The 16,241-nt window shown below is 35.9% G+C and overlaps 1 protein-coding gene across 2 annotated transcripts in view; it reads left to right on the top strand.

Moving 5' to 3' along the window:
• LOC145681633 (uncharacterized) overlaps nucleotides 1–16,241 on the top strand; it is a 374,326-nt gene that overhangs the window by 207,625 nt on the left and 150,460 nt on the right. For both annotated transcript variants that reach the window (XM_081753249.1, XM_081753250.1), the window contains exon 4: nucleotides 11,407–11,492. In XM_081753249.1, the coding sequence (XP_081609375.1) occupies nucleotides 11,407–11,492 (86 nt within the window). The remainder of the gene's footprint in view (nucleotides 1–11,406; nucleotides 11,493–16,241) is intronic.

The following is a 16,241-nucleotide window of genomic DNA, read 5'->3' as shown; positions in this document are numbered from 1 at the left end:
TTCCACTTCTGTATTCTACCATTAATTTCATAATTCAAAATCACCCTGTCCTTTAGCCTAAAGACAACCATGGAAAGAAAGAATTTAACCTTAGTGATGTAATAAATCCATAATGTGAGACTTCTTTTTTTCTTTACCCTACTCTATTTTAATTTTGGAATTTTAAGAAAAGTGCTTATCTCTTCTGAAATCGGTTCCACAATATTATTTCGAAGGTAGTAGATATTAACAAATAGTTTATGGAAATCGATTCAGTGTCTCAAAAAAGAATCTGTATTTCTATACTATAATCCGAAAGTGTAATATTTTGCTACTTTCAGGTCTCAATATTGATCTACATAGACAGAGAAAGAAAGAAAGAAAGAGAGAGAGAGAGAAAAAGAGGGAGAGAGCGAAAGTAAAATATAGAAAGTAGCGATTTCTCGAATATATTATGCGCCTGAAGAATAGATTCAACCCGCTCTGATAAGTTTCTATTCAAGCCGGAAGCAGGAGAAATGAAGCGTATCCACTCTTAAGGTTAATCGCCATAGAATAAAGCGGCGATATATAACAAGTTGTTTTCTGGAATGGATTGAGAATGCCAAGGAAATATATCATCACCCGTGTCTGTCTGAGAACCTACATGAGAGATAGGTAATGATACGCGATATTTCTAGGTACTTCGACAGACATTGACAAAAACATCGTAGTACGAAATTCCGTTTATCTATATACTGTCATGTGCCCCAAAATGACAAGGTCGCTTCACTGCTGTTGAAGGTTCAGAAACCTTCTCAAAGCTTTTTATCTTGACATTTGAAAAATACTATAACTAACGTTTCAATATCGATTTCCGTACAGGGAGAAAACCGTACGGTATATCAAGAGGCGGTTTTCTGGAATTGATTCGTCGTCCCAAGGATACGTCTCATTTCTTGCGTTGGCTCTATTCTAAAGCCGGAAGTAGTAGAAATCAACTTTTTATGGTTTCAACACTGATTACCATACAACGAAAACAGTAACATATAGCAACAGGCAGACTTCTAGAATTAATTGAGCATCTCAAGAAAATATACTATCTTCACTCTCTCTTTCTATTAAACCGGAAATGGTAAAGAAATTACTACCTCTTCTATTGTCAGTATTGATCCCCACTGAGATAAAACTGAAAGATATGTATGAGAATTGGTTTCCTGTGATCGATTTAAGGTCCCAAAGATCCATCTCATCTCTGACTAATTTAAATAGGAAGTGGTTAAGTTAAAAAGTTTCAGGTTTTAACGTGAATCTCCATACAACAAATATGGAAATAGATAGCGTAAATCTTTTTTCTGTATTCGGTTCATCTTCCCAAGAATATATTTTTATCACTCTTATCTTGGCACTAAAACCGAAACTAGTAAAACTGAATACTACTTCCGGTTTCATTGTTGATCTCCATAGAGAAAAAAACTAAATATATAGAACGTTTTGTTATGTATTCAGCGTCCGAAAAGCATGCTATCTCTAATATCATTCCTCTATTGTAATCAAAAGCTACATGTCCTCCGCAATCGGTTTTAATATCGAATGTGCATAGTTTCGAAGTTTTCCGTATTCAAATTGTGAAAAGAAATAGTGTTGTTGTCTCTACTGCAGTATTATATAATTCATTATATTTCTTTGCCACCACAAGTAGACAACTTGAAACGAATTTTCATCATTGCGATTCTCAGTAATTGCATCATCCTGATATGCGAATTTTCAGATTCAATAACTCATAAATTGAAGTATTTGTAACTTTTCCCCTTCCATGTGTTACTGCCTTTCCCATAATACAATTTGTTCAGCAGTGATTCACTTAACCAATTTCTGTCTCCAGTTATGCTCTTTTGTTCTCTATTATTCCCTATGAGCTCTGGCGAGTGAGACACCTGATTCGATTACGCCAAATAAATTTTGTGGTGGACAATCACCGTGTGCATGGGTTTTCTCAGGATTCTTCAGTTTCCTCCTATTTTCTTCATTCCACCATTTAACTTATTACTCACCATATTGACTCTTCTAACCCAGCCGGCATAACCGTGGCACGTAACTGCGAAAGAGTTTGTTTCATTCCCTATGGGCTCTTTGGTTTTACTTTTTGCACAGCTACGGTCGCGTTTTTTCCAATGCAAACATTTTGGATAATTTTAGTTTTATTCTTTAGTTCCCTTGTAGTGTTGGGTATATGGACATTGAATGGAAGTATATTTAGTGAATTCGTTGATAGCCCATAGAAAATAATTTTAAATTCGGATACTCTTAAAAAGATTTACTGGATTTCCGGTTTGATATTCCCTAGTGGCAACAAGGTTAGCATGCTTGTCTTAAGTGCGTTAAACCCGGGTTCGATTTCTGGTGGGAGCTCATGTGGTTAGGATTCCGCGTTAAATTGTATACCACGATTCCTATAGCCTCGGTGATGTAATGGATGCTAAGCCCTGAATTAACCTACAACTCTGACGTAAGGATCTGAAGAAAATGATGAATATGATGCAAATATGTAAAGAAAGAAACAAAAGCTGAAGACAAAATCTAACAAGGGTGGAGTAAGGTTAGGTTCTCGAAATCAAAAAGTTTCAAGTGCGCTAAGTGAAAGATGTTTTTGTGAGTTTAGCAAAATATAAACTGTTCTGATGATTTGCAACAAAGTAAAAGAGGTATGAAATACAGACGGAGAAAGGACGCACATAATAACAAATATTACCATTTAGACACCAGACTCGGCTTGAGAGGAAAGTCATGTCCGTAAAAATTAATTTTTCTTTGAATCAAACACAGAGAAGACATGTTACATAGTGTTGTTCTTTTTGCTTTCAACAGTCATAACACAAGAAAATTTTACGTCTGGTTGTTTGAAGCAATACTACTTTATTTTTTACTGTCGTAATTTATCTCACAAGGCGCAATTGGTAGACAACTTTAACATATTGTGCTCGAACTTTGATAGTTGAACAATACTAATACACATTTTGCACTAGATAACAAATATACTGAAATTCTCCGGTTTTCTTTATTTTCTGATTATGCACATTCGGGTTATAAATATAAATATACCAAAGTCCTTTCTTTTTACAAAACCTCATTTGCATGTTTTATAGCACTCAAATCTAAAAATATACAAATTTGCTTTTTCTACGATACAAACGCACAAATGTATAAGTTTGTAGTATTGCAGATAAGTTATGGAATTGAAGAGGTTAAATAGAACATATCGAAATATTCCAAAATATGAACATATTAAAGCAATAAAAAAATCGAAGAATCGTAATATCGTAATAGTGAAAAATATCGAATTATTGAAAAATATTGAAATATCGAAATATTAAAAACATCGATCTTAAAAGTGTTGGATACTTAAAAATGTCTATCAATCGACATATCGAAATATCGAACAGCTCTAGGTGAGACCTGTCACCGAGGACTTCCCCTTAACCACTGCTCATCTTCGAGGATGTTGTTTTCCCGTAAACTTTGTAGGATTTAATCACTTTAACCGTCACCTAAATGTTGTTACTCGCGACACACTCAGTACATTTACTACTTTCACCTAGCTCACACCATATAGCCGAACTTTAATACTTATTATATAGCCTCTTTGGAAATTAGAAAAAATGAAATGAAATCTTTGAGTTTTACGTCCCACGCATATACCGGTTAGACTAAAGGAGACGGTGATGATGAATAATGAAAGAAATGGTGGAATGAAGAAAGTGGGAGGAAAAGGTAGAACCTCGGGAAAACCCACGCACACGGTGTTTGTCTACCACAATGTTCACTTGGCGGGGGTTGGGATCGAACCCGGGACCCCAAGCATCAGAGGTGAACGCTTTACGACTGAGCCATAGCCTCCCTTCCATTTATTTATCAAAATCTTTGTTTCTGTTCCCATCGTTTCTGAAACTACCAGTTGCAACCATATGCATACACGTTTCTGAAATTCTGATCAATGCCTCCCCTGATTTCAACCCACTTCCACCTTTACTTATGTCATCTGATAGGCGGGGCACTGCGAGTCGACGCGACTGCCCAAGCGAAAATTTCAAGGTTGTATGGGTACCAAAGAGTACTGTGTAAATTTACTTGTGTGTTTATTCCCCCGCACGACTCATTTCCTCTTTCCACTCCCCTTACGTTTCTCCATCCCATAAGTAAGGCAGTGCCAATATATGTGGTTATGCGTCATATTTACACACCGTTTCTTAGTAAAAGTGTGAGACCACCATGAAGCTGCTAATTTCGCAAAGCATACACAGACATTCTCATATTCTTCTATAATTACTGGGACTTTCCGAATTTCGGCCAGGAAGCCAAGGGGGTCGCCTCGTAGCGCTTCTAGGTTTAAAAATTGTTGGAAGCGGAAAATGTACCATCAATTTTTCCGGTCCCAATTGGGAAGGTGTTAAACCATATGTATTTACCAACAAGGACAACACAAACACACGAACACACCCATATATATATATATATATATATATATATATATATATATATATATATATATATATATATATATATATATATATATATATATATATATATATATATATATATATATGGTGAAGAGACAAAGTGTCTATGACTGTTTTCGGAATTTCTCTGTTTCTTCCCACTTCCTTCATTCCACAGCTGCTTTCATTACCATAAATATAGTCTCCTTTACACTATAAAACATAAGCGTAGAACTAAAAATGGAAAAATTTCCTTGAGCATCGATAAAGACGATATTCGGAATAGGTTTATTGAAACCTTAGTCTATATGGGAAAGAAGGGCTTTTCGACACAATTGTTTGTAGCTGTTGCTACCTTTTGCTTTGAGTTAATAATTTTGAAGTCACTGGATATGACACAAATTTCTCGATGGAATTCTGAAATCAATTAATAGCTACAATTATTACACACACGTTATTAGCGACACACAATCATAATTAATTGTGCTTCTGGACAACTTTATCCGAACGAAAACTTTTCTGAAACACAATCTTGCGCATTTTGACTATATAAATGACTTACAAATATAATGACTAATAATAAAGTATTTATTCATGAAAATAATCAAAACTGAAAATAATACTAGAGTGTTTCATAGAAAATGTTTTCACATCAATTTCAATTCGTTTTAAATCCAAATGGTGGCAATTAATGTAACGCCTAAAACAACACAATTTTCATTTACAAATGAACAAATGTATGGGCATTATCTGGGATTGTTTAAGAATGGGAAAGGGATAATTTGCTAAAGTACAGAAATACAGTCATTGTTCATTCCTGAATAGCATTACCCAATCCATGTAGGGGAAAGTCAAAATGTAGGAGCGGTGGAGCGTATGAGGTCAGCATCACTTCTCGTTCGTGTATCACTGCTTATTTGTAGTTTCGTGCACAACTTCTCAGCCACGCATAGCGCTACCGTATGCTAGGGGGTTGGTGGGAATCTTGGAAATTGAATTTTCCGTAGACTTCTTCTTCCATCACGTGTTGTTTGTGTCCAAAGTTTGTGTTACCTGGTGTGTAGTATTTAAGAATATCAAATGTAGAAAATAAAATATTAAAACATAAAAGGGAAAGAAATATCAAAACATAAAGATCCAAATTGTTACTCTTATAGCCTTGTTATTCTTTTTTTTTTTTGGTTTTGTTGTCTTACACAATGTTTCTTTAGATCTAATTGTTTTTCGAGACCATGGATTTATACGACGGAAATCACTTTGTTACATCCCCATTCCACTTGATCGCTTTGGGAAAACTTGATTCAACTGTCAGTGCGTACTTTACTGCTAGCCAGGAGAATAATCTTGCAAACCAACCGATGTGAATTTTCGGCTCCCGCACATATTCTTTTTCACTATCATTGAGTAGGCTTAATTAATATCAGCTTTCATTATTATTTAAACTCTAAACTCTGGTCATTGTTCACCATTTCTCAGAAGGAAAAACGAAACGTGAAGGATAAAACACGTTAACCTCTTAAATTGTGTCCCTTCTTTAGTGGAACCACAATCGTTTTAATACTCACCTTGAGCAATTGCAAAACATCTCGCAAAGAATACTCACCGGTCCTCTTCATGTAATACATTTCAGACTTATATAGTCCTCTATTATTTCTGGCTATATTGTCTAACCATGAGATAAACTTGGTGGTTTTCGTGCTGGTAGCTGCGTGGCTTCATATGTATCCGATTCTCTTCACTGTCGAAATATATATATAATTTTCAAACTGCAAGTTGTGTGGTGCGAGTTTTTTTTTCTTGTTCGGCTACCATTGTTCCTTATACATTCCTCAATATGAAGCATTTGCGAATATCGATGTGTTCAGCTCTATCATAAGTTTGAACCATATGTCTTCCTTCTTCAAGATCTGAATGACCCTCCCGCACTGGGTTCGGTTATACAGAATGAAAATCGTGCCCGCAAAATTAAGGACTTTCTTGAAGAGTGAGTTTCTCATCTTGAATGATAGCTATCCGACTCATTTCTCCTCAGTGCATACTAGATGCTTCTGTGTTTGACCTCTATATTTGCAGTGCTTGTCTGTCGAACATCTTGACATGGGGAGTTAATCCTGTTCATCGTGGCAGTACTCATTTTCTGTTATTCGGCGAAGGTGTCCCTGTTTTTTCTCATCAGTCTATCCAATGTTTCGATTTGAAGTGTACAGACCGGCCTAACTTTCGTGCGCTCACAGAGTTATATTGCTTCGTTACTTCTATAGCTAGTATACTACAGGGTTCCTAACAGACTCTTCTCAATGCTACTCGCGGTTCCATTTTCGAATGAAGTGTCGAATGTTTCCGCCGCCATTTTCGTTGGTAGTTTCTGGAAATTCCTGTCGTAATCTTATCTAGTCTTCGGGCATTGGGCATTGATACTCTTAATTGTCATCCAACTTACGAAAATATTTAATAACTTCACGTTCTACTGGTTCGGTTTCAAGGGTTGTAAAACTCTCGTAGTGCAAAACCTGTAAAAAAAATACTGTTTTCGTCATGCGGTTGGCAAATTCTACTGTCTATAGTGTGTATGGTATTTTTCACTCTATCACTGGTAATAATCATTATGTTGCTTGGTCACATTTGTCTGTAACGTACTGTTAACGAGTAACCCATCACAGATAACTAACATTTTGGGACACACAGTTACATTTGTCTGAATACTAATCTGCAGCTTTTGCCTGTTTCCGAACAATTTTAGACTGAAAACTGTATACTTCTCGCGTTGCTCAAAGGTGACATTATAATACCTCTTTCGCTCTTGCTCAATTTCATTCTGCTCTCTATGCAGACGGCCCCACGACATGATCGAATCTCCTAGAAAATGATTTACCACTTCTCCCGCGATACTCAGCTTGCGTTATTACAATTGTATAATATTGTATTATACAATATTGTATAATAAAAAGATTACCGACTGTGGGTGTGTACGCTCAATTCCTCCAATCATGGAATAAGAAAATGTTAAATACTTTCATGAGCTACATAGCCATTGCTCCTGCGAGCTGTGTTTATGCTACTCTTCAACGCATGCTAAATATGCGCCTAATGATAAATTTGAATTGTAATTCGCCCTTTAAAAATATCAGTTTTTTATCTTTCTAATTTAGCATCTCAAGGTATTCCATCTTGAGGGTCATATTCATGACATTTCTCTCAACGGAGAATATATCATTGCTATTTTTCCGACCTACAATGAGACAAGGTGTATGGCATCATTTGACGTTGGAAGATATTAAAACAATTATATAACTTCGGTATTCATGGCTATATGGTTCAATTCATTGTAAATTTTCTTCATGAGTGACATTTAAGTGCTTGTAGGATCTAAACGTCTGGAGCTATAAGTGCAGGAATATGATGCTCCACAAGTGAGTATTTTTACCGGCTTGTAGTTTGCTACCCCTGTCAGCAGTGTCCTTTCACAGTTGAATGCTCCTGTTCGAGGTGTACCTTATGTTCACGATCTTGAAATTTATAATCCCTCTCAACGCTTTCACATAATTACTCGACAGTGCATTTTTCGCTGGTCAAAGAAACAGGATTTCACTTTTCGACTCATTAATATCGATGCGGAAATCTTGCTACCAACGCACTTGCCTTATTGACCTGGACTTGCATATGGATGGTATCGATTTGTCATTCGTTGATATGGTCCAGTTTCTAGATTTGATCTTGACAGTCTATTGAGATGAGCATTTTACATTCTTTCAGCTAAGTAGTATTGTCTTCGTGCACTTCAACTCCTTCGTAGACTGTAATGCCGCAAGGGATGTGCTCACTGTACTGTTCTGCTCCGCTTATAACGTATTCTAAATTTGTCCAAGCAGGGTTATTTCTAGCTTTCTCTAAGTGTCTGCTCACTCCTATATGCTGAAAGAAATTGACACTGTCCATTTACTTCGGCTAGCTTTTGAAATCTTCCGTACTACTCGTTTTGCCAACTTATATGTCGGGGCCAAAGAATTCCCGTTAAGTTTCCTTTGTGAATTCACGTGTGAATCGCTCAAGTTGGTTCGGTTATTTGCTGTGCCCCTGCGGTTTCTCTATAGACAAAAGAAACAGTTGAAATGCACTTGTTCTGTGGTCATACCAGCAGGAGTTTGCTGCATTATTAGAAAAGTAACTCAATTCGAATGTTTTATACGAACGGTTTCAAACATGGACGCCACATGGCAAAAACTTTGAATCGTACTGTCTGTAAGCGTAACGTGTTTACGAATCAATTTGTGAATAAATAAGGGTCATCCTTAGGGCCTAGTATGAGTTATAAATATGTCTGATACGTGATTGTTTCATCCGGGAATTGTTCCAAACTTCTTCCGCTCCTACTAGAAATAATAATATTTTCATTCACCATTTTCAACACGTTCCATATATCCATACAACCAGACTTTGTAAATAGAATGTGTTCTCTTTTATGTTTGTATGCATATTTTATTAAATATCTATATAACGCATACATAATCTAGTCTTTTACCCAAAAAAACCGGTTTTTTGGGTTGGATTCAGTTTAGCGTCCCTTTCAGCAGCGAGGCTATATGAGACGTGGACCTAGTGATTAACGTGGAACCCGAACTACACGAGATCCCGCCGGGAATCGAACCACGCTAACCGCTTAGCCACGAAGGAGCTCCACAATGAAACGGCGTTAGCATGTATCGTGATGAAGACAAATCCTACTAAATTTCTGTTACAGAATCCGAAGTTTCGATAATCATACTTCCCAGGAGCTCGCACCTTGTTTTAACCTTTTTTACCTTCCGGACAATAATACTCCCAACGTATCTCTTATAAGGCAATTTATCCTTAGGTAGGGTTCAAGAAATATCTTTACCTCTTTCCTAACAACTTCAGTATTCTTGTTTCCATTGGAATATGACGTAATATTGTTATTTTTATCTTCGTTAGTTAAGTACGCGCGCATAACGCATAAAAACTAATGATTGCATATGTGGAAGATGTTTATGGAAACAACCAATAAGGTCCACAAATTTACCTACTACTAACTTTCCCAAGGCAATTATCGATAAAAAAAGCTTACAAGTAAACCTTACGTTTCGGTGAATCGAGTTGCTGGCTGAGACACATATGAAAAAGTAGTACTAAATGTGGTCAGTATTTCAGTGAAGTTTTAGGTGCGAAGCTCCAGGGGTTTAGGAGATACAGCTACCCATCACATGGAAGTACAGAATAGTCTTCATACAGTTGGAGGTAAAAGCTCTGTAAGACCTCTTGTAACGACCAAAGGTGAATAACATATATATGGGTATATATTAAGACTAGGGGGAAGTCATATAGTAAGAGTATACCTGACGGCGACCATCTTGAAATCCGCCATTTTGAATTAAGGTTAAGTTTTTAAAATAGGAATAGGGTCATGTGATGCATGATTTAAGGCGCAAATTTAATCAGAAGAACAATGGTTACATTAATTTTGATTTACGCGCAATTGGTAAAAAGTTACAGGGAAATTAAATATTGTTGCAGCATATGTATTAGTCCTTTACCCCACCTTGTAAATTTTGTGATAATGTTAATAATTAAATAAAAAGCAGGTGGATAAATATTAGGTCTATGGTAAGAGTTGCCTTGATGGCGGCCATGTTCAAATCCGCCATTTTGAATCAGACAAAAGTTTTAAACAAAACGCATAACATTGACACTTTATTAATAGCAAATTTTACCATAAATCCAACGGTATAACCATTTTTGCTTTATCATTAACCAGCATTTGTTATCGCATAAACAAGTTGCTAATTTAAGGAAAAATGACCAAAGTGGAATTGAGTCATAATTGAACTTGGGTCTTTCTTCCAGAAAAGACCTCAATTAGTACAATCAATATTTAGTTCAGAAAAGAGTCCATGACTTGCACAAATGCTCTGCTCACAGTGAGCACACCTGACAAAGGCAATCGAGTTACACTTGACACATTTGTCGTTAACAATTCCGTCAAAGCAGTAGTCGTAAGGAGCGATCCATTTAATTTTGTGCTGGTTAAAGATAAAGCAAAAATGGTTATAGCGTTGGAGTTATGGTAAAATTTGCTATTAATAAGGTGTCACTGTTATGCGTTTTGTTTAAAACTTTTGTCTGATTCAAAATGGCGGATTTGAACATGGCCGCCATCAAGGCAACTCTTACCATAGGCCTAATATTTATCCACCTGCTTTTTATTTAATTATTATCATTATCACAAAATTTACAATGTGAGGTAAAGGACTAATACATATGCTGCAACAATATTTAATTTCCCTGTAACTTTTTACCAATTGCGCGTAAATCAAAATTAACGTCACCATTGTTCTTCTGATTAAATTTGCGCCTTAAATCATGTATCACATGACCCTATTCCTATTTTAAAAACTTAACCTTAATTCAAAATGGCGGATTTCAAGATGGCCGCCGTCAGGTATACCCTTACTATATGACTTCCCCCTAGTCCTAATATGTACCCATATATATATGTTATTCATCTTTTGTCGTTACAAGAGGTCTTACAGAGCATTTACCTCCAACTGTATGAAGACTTCTGTACTTCCATGTGATGGGTAGCTGTATCTCCTAAACCCCTGGAGCTTCGCACCTAAAACTTCACTGAAATACTGACCACATTTAGTACTACTTTCTCATATGTGTCCCAGTCAGCAACTCGATTCACCCAAACGTAAGGTTTACTTGTTAGTATTCGATTAGACCTGGTAAATATCTACTTCTGTAGAACGTTTGGTGTTCTAGTTTAGTTCTTTCTCTTTGGACAGTAATACACACAGGCAGACACACACACTTGTTTGGAATTAATGAAGATTAAGTATAATTTCAATCAGTTATTTTGCTCTTCCTTCTGTTTGTATTTCCTAGTATCATCCATCATATTTACAAAATCTATCCCCTTTCTTTGTACTTTCAGGATTGTTAATAACTCTGGTCATACTTATGGTTTACCTAACAATAATGATAGCCTGTTGTATTCTTCTTATTTATGGAGCGTGCAAGGTAAGACTTTTATACAGGATCTTTTTCACAAGAAAAGAAAGTGCTGAATAAAAGAAAGAAGTATAATTCAATCTTATTTTCTGAATTAATATTAGTGGAATTTCAGATATATTTCGTTTCTAACTTGTACATTGTTTATATTAAACCCATTTTGGCAAAGTGTAAGTGATCTTCAATTTTGACAGAATATGTTTTCGTAAAAATAGATAATAATAAATGATTATTGTGTTGGCACAATTGAAATTTTCAAATGTTTTGTCAGTAATCACCTCAGTATAACAAACAATGAAAAGGTATCCTTAGACGTGCGTCTTGGAAACTGATTCATGTTCAGAAAGTGAGTTTTGCATTCCACTCTATTGCGGTCTGTCGCTATGAAGAAGTCATCGAGTGATTTTTCATTAACTATTTAAAGTTTAATATTTTTTATATCAAGCCACAGTAGCATTTGGAGCAACCTTTGGTGAATCATTGCGTGAAATGCCACTGAGTTGTAGAATTTCCTGGATTGACACAACGTGGAAAAATGACCGCCGCAGTCAACAATTTGCAAGAATTTTTGATGGGCACTCGGTATGAAATAAACGAGACGCTCCTGGATGAATTCATGTAGTTGCACAGAAGTTGGGAATCTATATGAAACAGTAGCATTTGCGAGCTTTCATTTTTTTTCTAGCCGGCTATCATTGATTGTGGAACAACGCGGAAGCATATTATTAGATATTACCTCATTTAATATCACTTCCTTTAAATTCAAGAGGGAGTACATTGACAGTTCTCAAATTTCACGAGGAGTGACCAATACCACCTCTAAGATTAGTGAAAACTCAAATCAGTGCATGGGATCAGACGGTAGTACGGTTCTAGATCAAAACTGCGCAAACAACCAGCGAAATTGGAGTGTGTAAATTCAACATGGACAAAACCAGCACATGAACGGAAACCGAGCGTAGACAAAATCAACGCATCGAAATACAATGTGAACAAATGCAGCACATGATCAAAACAGACTGGACAAACAAAGCCCATGCGTAATGAGGGTGGACAAGAAAAGCGCACGGAAAAAATGAGGTCACAGACAAAAGCAGTGAAACCAAATAAACGGTCGCATAACAAACAAATGAAGAAAGAAAGCGCATTTCTGATTAGTAATTTGATCTTAGGTACTTTTTAAATTAGGTTTTCAAATGAAGTTCGAGGCAGCCTATTCGTTTGTGTTGTATAGTACTACCTTCCTCTCAGAACTTAAAGAATTAAGTTCCTGTTTACCTATCCATTTTCTTAAAATGATTTAACCAAACTAAAGAAATACGAAAGAAGTCGGCGTATCTGACTGATTTTTCCCTGTCCACTATTAGCTATTTAGAAAACTTATTATACTCGGTTCTAAGGACATACTTGGTTTTCAGGTACTTTGACCAGTTTCGTACTCTAGTCTGAAAAAATGAACTTTATTTTTATCTATTCAACCGTGTTTCACTTAATGTTTTAAACAAACAAACGATGTTAGAGCACTTGGACAATTTCTCACATTTGCTAAAAGGGTACCTCCTTGCACTAATTTGCCATTGAAACGGGTTCCTTTCCTGAACAGTACTTTTGAAACCATGCGTGTGTGTCCATGCTAACCCAAAACCATTAACGGTAGCAACTTTTACAATGGCAATGGTGACATTCGTGCAATAGCAATCGTCCGCTTGACAACTACGAGCATGAAACAATTATATTTGCTCGTTTTATGTAGTTTAGATTCCGTTAAACTGCTATGACTGATATTTAACACATTTAGTATCAGTTGTTTGCTGTGATGTTTGCTTCTGGATCTTCTTCGAGTGCACAATGTCTTTAGCAATGTTTATTTAGTAGAGGCACAAACATATTTGTAAAATTGCAAAATATACGACTGAGAAAGAAAAATTATTTTCCTTTCATAGTTCATTGCTAACACGGCGTTTATAGTGTCCGTATAGTCCCAAAACGTAACATTCTCCTTTGCACATTAGTAACACTGAGCTAATGCAGCATTCATAGCGCTCATATAGTCCAACCTTAAGCTTGTAATTCGTGACTCTAGTGTTGTACTGGTAAGAATCAGTAGTAAGTTAAAATATATTTAAAGTTTGAAATACTGCAAGTCAACGCTATACCATCAAGGATCACGTGAAGTGCAAGAACTAGTTTGTTTTACTAGATTAGTCTGACAACTGTAGCATTAATGTTTGCTTTGGGCAGTTCCCAGAATTTGAAAAGGATGTACATAGTGGATTTTTTAAAATTCAATTCCATTCCAATCTGAAGATGGGCCAGCCGCCGAAGGTAACGTCTTGTCTTGGGTCTTGAGTATTCACTTAGTTGTAGTTTCATTTGGAGATGGGTACTACGATTTATTTATTTATTGATACGTCGGGCTCGGTACAACATAAAATTACATCCTACAAAAATACAGAACAAAACAAAAAATGCATCTTATAACACGCAACAAAGACCTGAAGTGCTGAAAATGTTTCTTGAGGTCATGGCAATGCTCAGAGAAGGATCCATGAGGATAGTGAATTTGAAGATCACATGTGTGGCGGCTTTACGCTTTGCATGTAGATGCGTAGCGTTACTTTCTTGATCAGGTTTAACTCCTTCAAAAGTGGAAGTTTTTTAATAATTTTTATGATGTCTTCAGAAGATGAATTATCATTAGGGGACATCTTCGTTCTATAAGCTATGATAGTAAATGATAAAAATTGTAAGCTCAGATCCTGAAATGGAAGTGTCTGTGGTATCTTGAAGAAGTGGTGAATGTGACATTATGCTTGCAGGTGTAATTTTCCCTTTTGCGTGTAGAATTCGTTGTAACGCATGCTTTGCATGCAATAATCTTTTGGTTCTTCTCATATTCATTATCAAACATATTTTTTCTGTACGTGTTCCTACAGTTTCGTGTTTCACACCATCTGTATGTAGTTAGACGTATCTTCAACATGATACCAGTTGTATTCCCGTTTGCACGGTAACATATATTAATACGTTTTCACTCTTTCTAAAATAAATATAAATTTACAATTAGATGGATAAATAGTGTAATTTTCATCAATAATTTTTCCATTGAAAAAGTACATTATATTCGACTGTCACATTTGAGCACAGGACCCCACGTTCCGGCGTCGATTACTTTTACGTTTCACCACATGGACAGTTAAGCAAACGTCACTATTGTTTCTTTTTTCTAGTCATCCATATTACTTTTTCTTAAATTATTTTCTATTTCGTATTCAGCCCGTTATCCTCCCTCAACGTTATATATTGGGTCCCAAACTCAGACTTCCTATTTGTTTCTTTCTCGTGGAAGTTTAATTTGGCGTGTCTTCGTATATACTAAACCAAAGATGCCAGGTTCGAGACGCGGAGTCAAAACATAGGAATTTCTAAAAAGTATTCAGATGTGTTGTTTCTTCTTTCAGTGTATTGAAACACGTAGAAATGTTTTTAAGTGTAAAAAATTGCATTCGTTGATATCCTTATTATATAGTATTTCAAATACATATCTACAAGCGGACATACTGATTTTGACACCTATGTTTCCCAACGGGAAAGATAAGTAAAGAAACAGAGTGAAACTAGTTATAACATGCATATTAAAACAAAAAGAATAAACAAATAATAACGTTTACAACGAATATAAATGGTATTGTCTAAAAATGCACATACAATTCATTAGAAGAAGATAAACAGATGTCCAAGTTAACTGCGTTCTAGAATGTGAGACATCTAATCGTAATGTCATGAGTGAAACTCTCGTTTAAGTAGAAATTTTACGCAATACTATACTTTCCAATGGATTAATATTTATATAGCCTAAATAGAATAAAATAAATCAGTTATAAATATATACAGCATGTTCTAGTATTCTCTGTAAGTAACTATTGAGGATACAACAAAGCGATATTGAAGCAATGTAATTGAGAACCACGTGTTTTAAATCTAAAATCTTATTTTTTTTTTTTGAATTGAAACCACCGTTTGGGCTCTATATTTATATAATGTTCAGTGATAAAGAAAAATGCAACGTTACTACGTTTTTGTGAAAAACAATGAAGGAAATAATGCATAGTTTCAAGTATCCTAGAGAAAAAATATCAAACGGACAACGCAGTAAAGAATATTAAGAAGGATGAGACGCAGCCTCAATCCAAATGAGTAACCGCCAGAACTAGACAGGTAAAAAAAGTATTTACGTTACTTCTCCTGTTTACTCAAATATAACAATTTTCCTTTCGTTATGACCTCAATTATTATAAAAAGTACATACTGAATAATGTCTTGTAAACTATCTTCTAATATAAATAAAATAGAGTTTGTTTGTGTGTTTGTCTGTCTGTGTGCGGCCTGGGGACCAGGCGAGTGGACCGAGAGTTACCAAATTTTGGTCAAGGGTACCCTCGCCCAGGCCCCAGATCAAGACGAAGCGTTTTTTTTTCAAATTTCGAAACAGGGGGGTCTCAGGGGGCGTTTACCGAAACCGGCTTGGGAGCCAAACAAATTGACCGAGAGTTACCAAATTTTAGTCACGAATAGCTTGGTCCAGGCTCCAGACCAGAGTTAAACGTTTTTGTCGAAATTGAAACCAGGGGGTCTCAGGGGCGTTTACCGGGACATGTAAAAGTAGTAGAAAATGACCCATATTTATTTATTTAACAATCACCAGATGCAGCTCAGAGGTCATTTTACATTGAATATCCAACAACATTAACAATGGAA

Source organism: Thermobia domestica, chromosome 3 (genome assembly GCF_964235325.1).
Source record: "Thermobia domestica chromosome 3, izTheDome1.hap1.1, whole genome shotgun sequence".
In the NCBI taxonomy this organism is placed as follows: Eukaryota; Metazoa; Arthropoda; class Insecta; order Zygentoma; family Lepismatidae; genus Thermobia; species Thermobia domestica.
This window is presented reverse-complemented; position numbering and strand designations above follow the sequence as displayed.